At 36.2% G+C, this 14,423-nt stretch overlaps 1 protein-coding gene across 1 annotated transcript; it reads left to right on the top strand.

The window, feature by feature from the left end:
* The first annotated feature begins 1,159 nt into the window (after window positions 1-1,159).
* On the top strand, window positions 1,160-14,009 carry LOC113517187 (Golgi resident protein GCP60). The gene is made up of 10 exons (XM_052893606.1): window positions 1,160-1,390; window positions 1,964-2,177; window positions 3,595-3,663; window positions 4,406-4,510; window positions 6,458-6,757; window positions 7,489-7,571; window positions 9,912-10,121; window positions 10,747-10,857; window positions 12,054-12,178; window positions 12,631-14,009. The coding sequence occupies exons 1-10, from the start codon at window positions 1,246-1,248 to the stop codon at window positions 12,745-12,747; spliced, it is 1,479 nt and encodes a 492-aa protein (XP_052749566.1). The 5' UTR covers window positions 1,160-1,245; the 3' UTR covers window positions 12,748-14,009.
* Window positions 14,010-14,423: the final 414 nt, after the last annotated feature.

Below are 14,423 nucleotides of genomic sequence, written 5' to 3'. Positions count from 1 at the left end.
TATATAGTACTTTTGATATTTTGTGTGTCTAATGTTTATGTATTGTTTGCACTACAAAAAACTTTTTTTGTTTTAAAAGAGGTGCTAGTTCTTATTATTGTGACAATGAGTGATATAAACTTACTTTGTACATTATTGTTAATAAACCTATCATTATAATAATATGACATGTACTATATCTATGTATAGTAAATATATTTCTTAATCTACAAATGAAAAAGTTGTTTTTATTTTAGGAAGTAATTAATGTATACTTATAATAAATATGTAGAGAGGTCAATTCTGTACATGAAATATATTTCCAAAATAACTATCAGCGGGTGATTAATGATCGATACTGATGCCAAAAATGCAATCAGTAAAATTTTTGTCTGTCTGTATGTTCGTTATAAAAACAAAAACTACTCGACGGATTTTAACGAAACTTGGTACAATTATTCTTCATACTCCTGGGCAGGTTATAGTATATCACGTCAGTATCAGTTTTCATCACGCTTTCCGTCGCGTGTGCAGCCTTAATGGCCACTTTTTTAAATATAAAAATGTCCACCCGTGCTAAGCCGGTACGGGCCGCTGGTATATAAGATTTAAACCTTGTCAGTTACACTGGGGCAACGCTACATTGGTCAGTAGTGGGATACGTATAATATATGAAACGCTGAGCGCATATAACGCCCGAATCTACGTAGTAGAAGCCCGCCCATTATATTATTTTGTTGGATTACCTACTGAGCAAGTAGTAATTATGTTATGGAATTGCTTCATATGAGAAATAAAAAAAATATATATAAATCTAATTGTAAAAATAACCTTAATATGGCATAAATAATGCATTGCAAGTATTATCGAAATCGATTTATAGAGCTTATCAAAACTATTAATATAGTAACTATTGAAAAACTATTGATTGTTATTCCTGTAATCTAAATATACCCAGCACAGTAAATTTTAAATCATTTTTAATCGTAAACTGATTGTACTAAGCCCTGTTCATTGCATAAAAAATATTAAAATCAATTTAGTTATGACGAAGATACTGCGTAATGAATACACAAAATATGAATGAATTGAAAATCCTTTTTTTAACTTTTTGATCTTATGCCACATAGGCACAGTGACATAATGGCAACATTCTATTTGTGACAATGACAGCTCTAACTGACGTTGACAATTATGAGAAACATGTAATAAAAAAAAATATTTTACGATTTAATCAATTTGTGTAGATATTTTATTTTTGCTATAATGTCTCAATTAAAAGAAAACAATCAAAGAATAAACCCAGAAAAAGTCCCTCTGGAGACAGACCAGGGTATTTTAGAAAGCGAAGAAAGAAAATGGGGTCTCCCTTTAAAAGAAGTATATAAACACGGCTTATCTTTCTACAAAGGTATGTTTTTTTCTGTTAAGTATATATGATAATAGTATTTGTTTATAAAATTAATAAATTTTTATTTGTAAATATGTCTTATTTTTGGTATAAATTTGAATTAATCCAATATAATTAATTTCACGCAAGTAATATTGAAGTTTGTTTAGGGTGGGCAGATCTCTTATCCTTTACAAAGATTTACAAAATTTTCATCTTTATTCTATCTCTAGCCTAAAACTAAATGGCTGCACTGAATAAAATTGCATACCTTGTGACTTACTTTGATGTAGTGGGCTACTTTATATTAATACAATACAGTTTTAGTACCTTATGTATTTACATGCCATGTGGTTCTAGTATAGAATAGGCCACCCCCTCCTTGTCTGAGGCTGTCGTAAGAGGCGATTAAGGGAACGAAATGGTTGAGGATGCTAATCTTTTATAGACACATATGCATTCTCAGATATGTCTTTGTAAGGCTTGTTTGCACTTGGACTCTAGACATTTGGATGGTATGGCGCACTCACCACTTATTTATATTTTTGTTATAAGTAGGATAATGTCTTTATTGAGATGGTAATACATTTTCAGATAAAGAAGGCAAAGCTCTACATTTAAGCTATGAAGATAGGCTAAAGCTGGTTGCCTACACACAGCAAGCATCTCATGGACCTCTCGATCCAAATTCAGCTCCTCCACTAGGAGTTTTGGATGTAATTGGCAGAGACAGGAGGGCGGCATGGCAAGCTCTAGGCCAAATGTCCCAAACACAAGCCATGGCAGGCTTTATACATACTTTAGACAGGTAATTTATATATTTTATTGGCATTTGTCTGCAGTTTTTGGACTTCAGATGCAATATGAAATATGTACCTGATTTTAAGTTACACCTTCCAGGACTCAATTATAAAAACTGCATTCAATTAATGGCAGTAGTTTTTGCATAATTCCAAAACTAACATACATACATGAAATTAAAGGGTACTAATACATACCATCTTAGTATTCAGGAATGGCAATGCATAAATGGTAACATGGGTGACACGGCATACTCTTATGTCCATAGTACAATTAATATCTATAGGTGATGGTTACCACTTTCCATAACATGGGTCATTAACTTGTTTATCATTCTCAGTAGCATAAAAAAAGTCAGACAGGAAAAAAAAATAAATTTTTTTTTAAATAATTGTTTTGGCTTCTATTGCTGTTATTAGGGACCCTTGCATAAATTTTTCTTAATTATTTATGTATGTCCTGTGTACGGACATTGTCTAGTTGCAATTTTATTATATTAGATTGTTGTTACTTTGAATATTTATATACTTTTTTAAACATACTAAAATTGTATTAGTAGTGGCTTTATAGTAATTTTCTCTGTCAGAATCATCAATTTAAATATCAAAACTTAAACTTTTGTAACTTTATTTAAAGATATGATGAATATTTTTGAGATATATAAATGAATCATCATCATATTATCATCATCTTCACTGAGTGGTCCTGGTATAGATCGGGCCACCTGTCCTTTCCCTTTATATATATTGTTTGTATATATAGATGGTATCATCATCATCATATCAGCCTTTAATTGTCCACTGCTGAACATAAACCTTCCCCTTGGGGAGTTTTGTCAATAGTTGACATGCTTGGCAGGTGGATCGGCAACCGCAGTTAGGCTTTCGAGCTACTTTAAGAGGGACAGTGCTGCCCATTCCTCACCCTTCTATAGTCAGCTCTTACGACACCCATGGGAAAGGAAGGGGTGACCTATTCTATGCCGAATCCACACAGTGACATATTTATTGTATATGGTGTATTCTTAGATTATATAAAGTGTCTCCATAGAAATGCTTTGAGAAAACCGGGTCAACTTTTCATACAATTTTGCGTGATAAATAATTATGAATGATTCCTTTATAACTTCTATTTTAATTTTGTTTTATAAATTCTGCATGATTTTAATGCGTAAACACTCATTTTATGTATTAAATAATACATCAAGATACATTTCATGCATAAATATATAGAGTACTGATAACAAAAAATCGAATCAGCTAATTTGACAATAGCTGACAAAAAGTTGTCCCCTTTTTGAGGCTCTATCTATATAATCTAAGGCTGTGTTATTGGCAAATGGTTGTAACATTTAGTCACTCTATTGGAAGTTGTTTCTCTATTAAAAGTTTATGTGTTATATACATATATTTTTTTATTTTCAGGTTATGCCCTTTGTTCAAACCTTATTTTGAAGCTATACAAAAAGATTTTGAAGATAAGAAACAACAAGAGTAAGTTTTGTGCAGATTTTTCAAGAGTTTTTCTTTTTTTTATGAATATAAAAATATTTATATTTTATAATTATTGAATTATACTTATAATTACGATAGCTTGTGAGGATGTATGGTATTCTGATGAGGATGAGGATGATACTATTTTACACAAAAACTATTGAACGGATTTGAACAAAATTTGGTACATATTTTTATATACTGAATCATTCGGGCAAAGCTTCATGACACAGCTGGTAGTTACTAATCTTATTGAAAGGGGAGAAAATGATTGTTAGTAATAGAGACTGAGAATCCCATTGCTAGCAATATACCCAACCAGGTCGACCTCGCGGTTTCCCCTGGAAACTATAATGGTTAATTCCTGATGAATTCATCATAATGGGCTAACTGACCTGTTTTCATTCTTATCTATCACCCTTCACTGGTGCTCCGCCAGCGTATCCCGTTAGCGCAGGCGGGGTGGTTACCATGCCATTTTCACTTATCAAAAAAAAAAAATCCTATTGAAATGTCTAATGAACCCATTGCTAGCAATACACCTTATCAGGTCGACCTCAACGCGGTTCCTTCTGCAAACCGTCCTGGTTAATTCTAGTGGAATTCGTCGCGATGGGCTAACTGACCTGCTTTTATCGTCACCTATCATCCCTCATTGGTGCCCCGCCAGCGTATACTGATAGCGCAGGCGGGGCTACCATTCCATCTTCACTCTTTAAAAAGAAAAACCTTATTATTGCAGGCAAAAGAAACAAGAGGAAGAGCGTGCCCATACAGAATTGCAAAACAGAATACTTCTAGAGAAACAGAAGCAGCAAAGTACTATTTTAACAGAGGAGCAGCACGTGTAAGTTATTATCCTAGTATTTTCATCTTCATGTATAATATAGTATATATTATTATTTATTTATTTATTTAACTCTTTATTGCACCATAAATAAAAATATACAATGACAAGTGAATAATTCAAATTAAATACAGTAACATAAATACAGATTGAAATAAGTATACACATAAAGGTACAAACGGCGGTCTTATCGCTAGGGCAATCTCTTACAGACAACCTTTAGTTAAGGGAGAACAGATAGAAAAGGGCAGGTGGCGCAAGAGTGAATCAACAATTTTCGTGCACAAAATACGTAAAATTATATATGTATAAGTATAATTATATATATTTTTTTATACTTTCTATCAGGCGGGCTATCAGCTCGTTTGCCATTCAAGTTGCATAAAAAATTTATAATTTTATTATGTATGTAGGTATATGAATTGATACTAGTACCTAATTCGAGTATTACATTTTCCTGTGGGGGGGGGGGGGGAACGGGATTGTTAGCAATGGAGTTCGACATTGCTAGCAATATGCCCTATCAGGTCGACCTCCAAGTGGTTCCCCCTGTAAACCATCGTGAACAATTCTTGTTGAATTCGTCACGATGGGCTAACTGACCTGCTTTATCCTCATCTATCATCCCTCACTGGTGCCCCGCTGGTGTATACCGATAGCGCGGGTGGGGTTACCATTCCATTATCACCCATTAAAAAAAAAACACTTTCCTGTGATAGATTGGGAGAGAATGCTTTTAGAATTATGTTCGTCTTGTACATATACATGCCTCTATCATCATCATCTCAGCCATTATCTGTCCACTGCTGAACATAGGTCTCCACCATAGACCGCCATAAGGAACGGTCTTGAGCCACCTGCATCCACTGGCTCCCTGCAACATACATGTACTAAAGAATAAATAATAGAATAAAGCGAAAGAGTTTGTTCGTTTGAACGCGCTAATCTCTAGAACTACCAGCTAATAAACTAGTAGTTACCAGATTAATCCAAGTAATATGTTACTAACAGCCAATTTTTAAGTTTACGTTTAAACACTGTATGAGCTGTTACTTCTCTAATGTTATTTGGTAGATGGTTGTAAACTTTAATAGCCATACAGTATGCGTTTCTTTTATGTAAATCTAACCTGCACTTTGGTACATATAATTTGTCGTTTGGTCTAGTTGTACGTGTTCTCGAGTCCGATATTCTTTTGAAAAAGCCAGCATGTTCCCTTACAAATATACACAAATCTCTAATGTACTCGGGTGTAAAATGTAAAAACGATATGGTGTCAATGTGGAGTGATTAATAATATTACTATTAAATATGTCCGTTTAAATAGCTTTTTAAACTTCATATAATTTATATAATCATATATTTTAAACATTAAAATGGTTGTAGAAATCTATCTATATATTATAGAATGCCATCGCTGATTTTTTCGCTGAGTTCTAATAAAGAGAAACGATTCCATCATACATTATTTTGTTATATTTCAGCATTTTCAAAGAAAACTCTCAGTTGTATTGATTTCTTCCGATATCTTGAATAATTATTGTCACGTTTCAACAAATTGACACAAAATAGCAATAATTATATACATATAAATCTGTATTTATTATGACCATTTTTAACTATCTGGAAAACAGCCTTGTTCAAACGTTATTAATAATGTAGGATAATGGTTATGTAATTGTTTATGTAGTGTAAAAACATGTAATTGTTTATATTTATAATAAATTTACTATTTTAATTTTTTGGAGAAAAGATAAAGGAGTATCTATCTATCTATTTATAAATCTTTCTCTTGAATTACTCTATCTATAGATAAAATAAGTAGTTTAAAAACGGCGGGAAGCGATTGTTTTATACTCTGTACGGGTTTGATTTTGGAATTTAACACTTTTTTTTTTTAAATTCATCATGGCCGTTAGCATTTATGATATTGTATATTTTTTTCAGACAAAGAATAAAAGACGCGCTCAACGCTCAGACCTACGATCAGTTTTTACAATACGCACAGCAGCAATTTCCTGGCAATTTCGACCAGCAGGCGGTCCTTATCAGGCAACTGCAGGACCAGCATTACCAACAGTACATACAGCAGCTAGCCATGGACCAGAGACTAGCCAATTCCAATTTTAAAGACACAGATGAATATAACAATGAAATCACTAAAGAATGCGAGAACGTAAAAGAGGAAACATTGGACAATTGTAGTGTAAATGAAACCGAGGTTGCTGTACGAGACGATAACAACAAGTGAGTTACAAGATTAAGTATTAAGAAAAGTTTTTTGTTCAACTAAATTTAATTATAACCGTTTTTTAATATACTTTTTTAATTATTTAAATTTAGAATGTATTTTAAGCTGAGTAGAGAATTGATATGAGAAACTCTTTGATCAAACTAATTTGAAAAATTCTTTTTTATCTGAAAGGATGTACTCACTGTACACAGAAATTTTATGAGAATCGGTTTAGTAGTTTAATTTTTAGATCAAAACTAGCGGTTTGTTCCGGCTTCGCATGGGTGGACATTTTTACATTTTAAAAAGTGGCCATCAAGACTGCACACGCGACGGAAGCTTAAAAATGGAGTCACTTCTCCCGTTTTCCCAACATTTTTCTTCACTGCTCTGCTCCTATTGATCGTAGCGTGATGAAAAGTATACTATAACCTGCCCAGGAGTATGAAGAATAATTGTACCAAGTTTCGTTAAAATCTGTTGAGTAGTTTTTGTTTCTATAACGAACACACAGACAGACAGACAAAATTTTTACTGATTGCAGTTTTGGCATCAGTATCGGTCACTAATCACCCGCTGATAGTTATTTCGGAAATATATTTCATGTACAGAATTGACTTCTCTACAGATTTATTATAAGTATAGAAGATAGATAACTGGTTTTGTCACAATTGAAATCGGTTTTTTATGGGTCAAAACTTTTTAATTATAGTTAATATGTTAATTTACATGATATTAAACGTAGATCGATGCAGACTTCCGAAAAAATTGATGACATCATCGATTATGCTGAAGAGTCCAGAGGAGAAGAAGAATCAGATGGTGATGGTAGGGATATTTTTACTTTTTTTTATGGTAGGACATCCATTTATGTGTCATATATTTTTATCATTTACATGACTAGCCAAAAAAGAAGTGTAATGTTTTCTGGGCTAATAATGTGAATTTCTTTATTTGACCATAATTTCTAAATATTTTAACTGTAAGTCTAACCGGATGAACGTGTATTTTAGTCGAAAATTCTTGACTAGTTTGACGACAATCCGGTACCCTTTGTCATGAGCCGCCGTGACATGAGTGCGTCTAAAATACACGTCTAATTGGTATTTTAGTTAAAATATTATGTACTCACGAAAATTTTACTAATACCATCATTTTTAAATGTCTGAATAGATTTGGATTTACGGCGGGGAAAATGTACCAGCCTATTTGTTAATTTATTATTATGTTGATATATTTTGCTTATTTTCACAAAAATAACTGCTTTTTTATTATATATTGATGTCATCTATGCAGTATATTTTCTATCACCAGAGGGAGACTTTGTACAAAAGTCGATTGCATGGGTACCTCTGTCCCATTCGTGTTTCAACCGTGAAGCAGTTGTGTTTGCATAGCTGTGTTTCGGTTTGAAGGGTGGGATATGGCGTGAATTTACAGGGTACAGAGGAATAACATCTGAGTCCTCAGGAATGGCAACGCATGGGGGGTATCATGGGCGAAACAGTATACTCTGTTATGTCCATGGCACTACTCATGTCTATAGGCGACGGTTACCACTTTCCATCAGGTGGGCCGTCAGCTTGTCTGCCATTTTAAGTTGTATAAAAAAAAAATATTAAATAGAGAAGATTGAAAAATTTACGTCCCTTTTTCGTTTTGTATTATTTAATGGTTTGGCCCTGTTTGATAATAGAATTTATTGACTGAGCAGATGAGGGACAAACCTCGGCGTACAGTTTAGTCCGTCAGAATAAAACACAGTCTAGCATTGCATAACACATAAGTATCGGTGGCAGATTCCTTATGTACGTCATAAAGGGAAATTTTCTCTTTAGCGGAAAAAACTCAGGATTAATGGAGGAGTAAGTGCCCCGAAGCTAAGCAGTCATGTGTCCGAAAACACTAGTAAATACCATACGGCATTTCCAAATCGTCTGCTGAGCGTAAAAGACACGGTCAGCGTTTCCCAGGAAATTTGCATTTCTTGATCACGTTGGCGATTAACGAAGTGTAATAACGAAGGAGTCTCTTTAGTTGTAGTTGAACCTATACTCTAAAATGTTTGTTAGTAATTTGTCTCTAAGCAATCTCAATTTTAAAACTTGTGATCCTGGAATGTCTTACTTTACTTTAGAGATTAATTAATGCATCCATCTAAGCTCGGCAGTACTGGTAAATTACGCTACATTTTCGTATTCAAAATGTCTCACGGAACTAAAACATATTGGCTAGCACCATTTAAGTTCAGTCATTGGCCGCTGATCATCCGCGACGGATTGCCAATACATCTAATTGCATACAATTTGTTACTCTCTTTTTTTAATGGTTGATAATGAAATGGTAACTCGTCCGCGCTATTGGGATACGCTGGTGGAGTACCAGTGAGGGATGATAGGTGAGGATGAAAAGGCAGGTCAGTTAGCCCATCGTGACAAATTCCACTAGAATTAACCACGATGGTTTTCAGGCGGAACCTCATGGAGGTCGACCTGATATTGCTAGCAAGGGGTCCATTAGACCCCATTACTAACAATCCCTCTCCCCCCTGTTACTCTCGGGTACATTGCATTGAAGGTCAATTATTACATCCGTGCGTCCGGTGTCATTTTAGTTGCCGGTGCGCCGATCTTTCATCGACGGGAGATCGGCATCTTGTTCGTAATCGGAATCATGTTTTCTTATGTGATGCGTTACATTCTGCAAACTTCTGTTACTGAAGACATACTCAACGTGACACTAGTCTTATACTGTCTGTATGGGGAAGTATAAAGTTCTAAATTACTCAACGAGGCGTAAAGAGGAAGAATTACGTTCATAAGGATTCGATGCAGAACGCTCTTTAAGTTCAGCATAGACAATGGAAGGTTGAGACGAAAGATCTTATCCAAATCGGAGTACGCAAGAGTAGTTGATATAAATAAATTTTAAATAAAATTATTACGAGGAAAGAATAATCACGGGAATCGTCATAATCCGGGTAGGCAGGTTTTCCGCTACGGACAAAATTCCTCGCAGCATTCGCTCGGGTTCTGCGAGTGTCACTCGAGTCTGTGTTTTATTTTGATGGATAAGTAAGTAGGCCGAGGGTCGTTGGTCGCTAGCGGCGGCCCCCGGCTGCTGGTAGTGAGTGGCGGTGTGTGGGTGTGTGGGTGTGTGGGTGTGTAGAGCCGTTCCCGGCGGTGGGCGCGGCACGCATGTGGTGCGGCGGCGGCGGCGGCGGCGGCGGCGGCGGCGTGGCGGCGTTCAAGGCGCGCGCGGGCGCGGCGGGCGGGCGCGTGGTGGTGCCGCGCGGCGAGACGCTCACGCTGCGCGTGCCCACGCACCCGCGCGCGCGCTGCCTCTGCTGGGAGTTCGCCACCGACGACTACGACATCGGTACGTCCGCGCGCGCCGCCTCCCTACCACATATTGTACACATGTACACGTCACACGTACATTTCGAGTGCAGTGCACAGAGAATATGTACAGTTCGAGTATAGTGCGCAGTGTATACGTATAGTTCGAGTACAGTGCGCAGTGTGTTCTTACAGTTCGAGTACAGTACACAGTATATATGTACAGTTCGAGTACAGTGCGCAGTGTATACGTACAGTTCGAGTACAGTGCGCAATGTATTCGTATAGTTCAAGTTCAGTGCACAGTGTACCCGTACAGTTCGAGTACAGTACATAGTGTATATGTACAGTTTGAGTACAGTGCCGTGTACAATTTAAAGCTTTTCCATATAATTGCATAACGTTTGCTTTCCTATTGCATCGCATTGATAAAGTCGTATGACATCGTGCGAATAAATTAGATCAGCTGTTCACATTTACATTATTACCCTAACTTAACACTTTTTGTGCCAACAAACTACTTATTAATTTAATTTAATTATATTTTCCGATGACCGTCGTATTTTTTACTTTTTTTTTAAATGTTGTATAACGATTGGATCCAAAATAAACATACTTACTTTTTTTTGTAGTAAAGAGGGAATGATTTATTTTCTCGTGCACAGGTTTCGGTGTGTACTTTGAATGGGGCAAGTCGCCGACCACCGAGGTGACGATACAAGTGTCCGAGAGCGACGAAGAGGACGACCCCGACGAAGATGGATACGACGACGAAGGTGCGTGCAAATGTTAATTGTAATCACTGCAAACAATATTTGGGAGGAGTAATTTTTTATATTTATACTTTATCGTGACGATAAAGTATAAATATAAAAACTACTTCTTTTCTTTCTTAGATCGTTTTAAATGGCTCCTAAGAAAACAAAATACAATAAATGTAGATAATTATATGTCTATATATAATTAGTAATGCGGCCCCACTTTTCCCGGGTACATAGAATTTTCAAAAAAATATCTACTCAATCAGTGCGTTCATGGAATTGTTTTTGTTAATATGTAAATAAAGGAACCATTAGTTCCTGCGCTGTGACAATAACATTTTCAAAACACGTTATGTTACGAAACGTTGATCCCATCAAAAACATTAAAATGTAAAAAAATGCCAAGTCACACAACACAGTTCTTCCACTATAAAAGGTTATGAGATTGCATGTAAAATCAATTGTCGTCATTATAATTATTATAAAGATGTCTAATATTAATACGGTCACTATAAATGTTGATAGGTAACAATTTACAACAAATTTATTGAATATATACTTCAATAAACACTAACTAAAATAATTGACTTGATTTTACATGCGTTCTTATAACATTTTGTAGTGGAAGAACTGCGTTGCCATAATTGGCATTTTATATTTCATGTTTTTGATGGGATTCCATTTTTTGTAGGTCATCCTTTTTTTTTCTCGAGTAAATATCTAGTCCAACAGTTACAACCGAGATGCGTTTTTGATGAATGAACGTAATTTTTAATAATAATTTTATTTCATATTATGAAAATGTGAACATATAATGAAATTTTGGTAGAATTATTAGGTATATTAGCAATATAGCCAGTTATATTATGCTCTCTGGGTCACTTAACTTGCTTTATGTACTATGAAGTTATAGGGGGGGGGGGGTCAAATGTGCTAGTCTTGGCGGGGGCATGCTTCGCCCTGTGATGTAGTATGATATATCCTTAGTATTATAAATATGGAAGTGTGTTTGTTTGTTACCTTATAATGCTTTAACGGCTCAACCAATCATTATGAAATTTGATATACATATATATTACTATATGGGACGGAAAAGTACGTAGGCTGCTTTTTATTCCGGTTATTCCGGTCAGTAGAGGTTATCCGTAATATCGCGCGCTAGTAATGCAATAAATATCGTCATTGAATGTTCGTTGTCCGGGTGTCGACAGAGTATACGGTGTCGGGCAGCGGCGACCCAGAGCGCGGTGCGGGGGGCGGGCCTGGCGCCACGGGCGGCACCCGGCCGCTACTCAGCCTCGTCGTGTCCGTCTATCGCCGCGACTGCCACACTGAGGTAATGCCCGTGTCTCTATCCACACTATACACATCTAGATGGAGAGTCTTATCGGTACTTAGACCATATACATGTAGAATATTAGATGGAGCATCGAGTGTTAATAAACGACTTACCAATTATTGATACGTGTGTATTCAATTGACTAAAATGCAGTTCCTTTGCAATTGTTACCTACAGTAACCAGTTTGATTTTATTGGACTGTATATTATATTAACTAGCTGTATCCCGTGGCTTTTTTCGTAAATTGGGACGGAATGTATTGTATGTATTGACCTAATTCAAAATTCGTCCAACAGTTTAAGCTTGATGGAGTAAGAAATATATATATATATATATATATATATATATATATATATATACACAATATGGTCTCCCCTCTATCTATCTATCTATATATATAATCTATATATAGATAGATAGATAGAGCTAAATACCTTTAATATTGCAGGTATATGCTGGTTCTCACACATACCCAGGCGAAGGAGTGTATTTACTTAAATTCGACAACACCTACAGTCTCTGGCGATCAAAAACATTATACTACAAAATATATTATACGCAGTAAACAAACTAAATTATAAGGAATCATTTATGAACATGACAAAATATAATAAAATGGAAATATTTATCGAGAAAAGGATGGTATGGCTGTGCTCGGCTTGGCGGAGACACTGCCGTGCCCCCTATTTTGTGTTAGGTGTAAATGTCGCGCCCGCGGTGTCATGGTCTCAGATGCACTGGGTCGTCAATATTTTGCCCCCTTAACACTTAATTGCCCTATTCACCCCGCGAGACACTGCCGTGCCCCCTATTTTGTGTTAGGTGTAAATGTCGCGCCCGCGGTGTCATGGTCTCAGATGCACTGGGCCGTCAATATTTTGCCCCCTTAACACTTAATTGCCCTATTCACCCCGCGAATATTATGGTAGGTCCACTGGACTCCTAATTACCACTGACTCAAACTACACTTGTATTAGATTCAAAATATTAAAAAGTTGAACTCTGTTCCACGATCGAAAAAGTTTATATGTTTAATTTATTTTTTTAAAATGCACATCATCATATTGTTGAAATTGCTCTGGTTTTAGTAATCTATTTATTTAATTATAAATTAGCCCACATCAACCCACTGCTGGGCATAGGCTTCCTTTTGGCGCCACTTGTAACCCACTGCTTCCCCGCTATCCGCGCTATGTCCTGCGACCGTCGATTTGGTGGTGTACCGACTGTTCTCTATCCCTCTTGGGCACCATTCCATCTCACTCTCGGTCTACCGTCAAGTCCTCCTAGTCAAGTTTTAGTAACAATAGTATATATATACACACATTGATATTCCCTTATGGTAAGGGATTACCAGAGGGAGACTTTGTACAAAAGTCGTTTGCTTGGGCATCTCTGTCCCATTCGTGTTTCTACTTGAAGCAGTTGTGTTTGCATGGCTGTGTTTCGGTTTGAAGGGTGGAATATGGCAATGAATTTACAGGGTACAGAGAAATAACAGTCTGTCAGTCAGGTGGGCCGTCAGCTTGTTTGCCATTCTAAGTTGCATAAAAAATGGGGCGAGTGGACGCCTTAACACACTTTTTGCTGGTTTAACTGAGAAGCGGGGCGAAATTCAGGGGTCCAGTGGATCCGTGATCGGTGTCGTCAGTATTTAAAAGTTTATTTAAATAGATAATAATTATGATGTGCAATGTTCTTAAAAACGTGTCTATGGTGTACTTTTATTTAATGGAGATTAATGTATACAAATAAGTCCAGTAATATGAGATTTATTGGTGTATTTACGTGTAAATTATATGTATAATAAAGAATTTTAATATATAATCATAATCTTTTTATTAGCCGCGTGGTCCCAGCGTAGAATGGGCCACCCCTTCCTTTCCCATGAGTACAGATAATATAATACTACATTAGGTACTATAAGAGATGACTACGGGAACTTAATGGTCGAAAGATGGACAGTAGCGATCCTTTTAAAAATCCATCCATCACATATAAAATAAACCACCCCGTTCCTTTTCAGTGGGTTTTTTTTTTATTGGGTGAAAATGGTATGGTAACCCCGCCTGCGCTAACGGGATACGCTGGCGGAGCACCAGTGAAGGGTGATAGATGAGAATGAAAACAGGCCAGTTAGCCCATCATGATGAATTCATCAGGAATTAACCATGATAGTTTCTAGGGAGAACCGCGAGGAGGTCGACCTGGTTGGGTATATTGCTAGCAATGGCATTTTTA

Source organism: Galleria mellonella, unplaced genomic scaffold, assembly GCF_026898425.1.
Source record: "Galleria mellonella isolate WM207_F2 unplaced genomic scaffold, CSIRO_AGI_GalMel_v1 utg182, whole genome shotgun sequence".
Lineage (NCBI taxonomy): Eukaryota > Metazoa > Arthropoda > Insecta > Lepidoptera > Pyralidae > Galleria > Galleria mellonella.
The sequence above is the reverse complement of the archived record's forward strand: the minus strand, read 5'-3'. Positions and strand labels throughout refer to the sequence as shown.

Coding starts and splice junctions, on each gene's coding strand:
- LOC113517187 (XM_052893606.1), top strand. CDS start 1,246: ATGTCTCAATTAAAAGAAAACAATCAAAGAATAAACCCAGAAAAAGTC. Junction 1,391..1,963: donor CGGCTTATCTTTCTACAAAG/GTATGTTTTTTT, acceptor ATACATTTTCAG/ATAAAGAAGGCAAAGCTCTA. Junction 7,572..9,911: donor AGAAGAATCAGATGGTGATG/GTAGGGATATTT, acceptor GTGGGTGTGTAG/AGCCGTTCCCGGCGGTGGGC.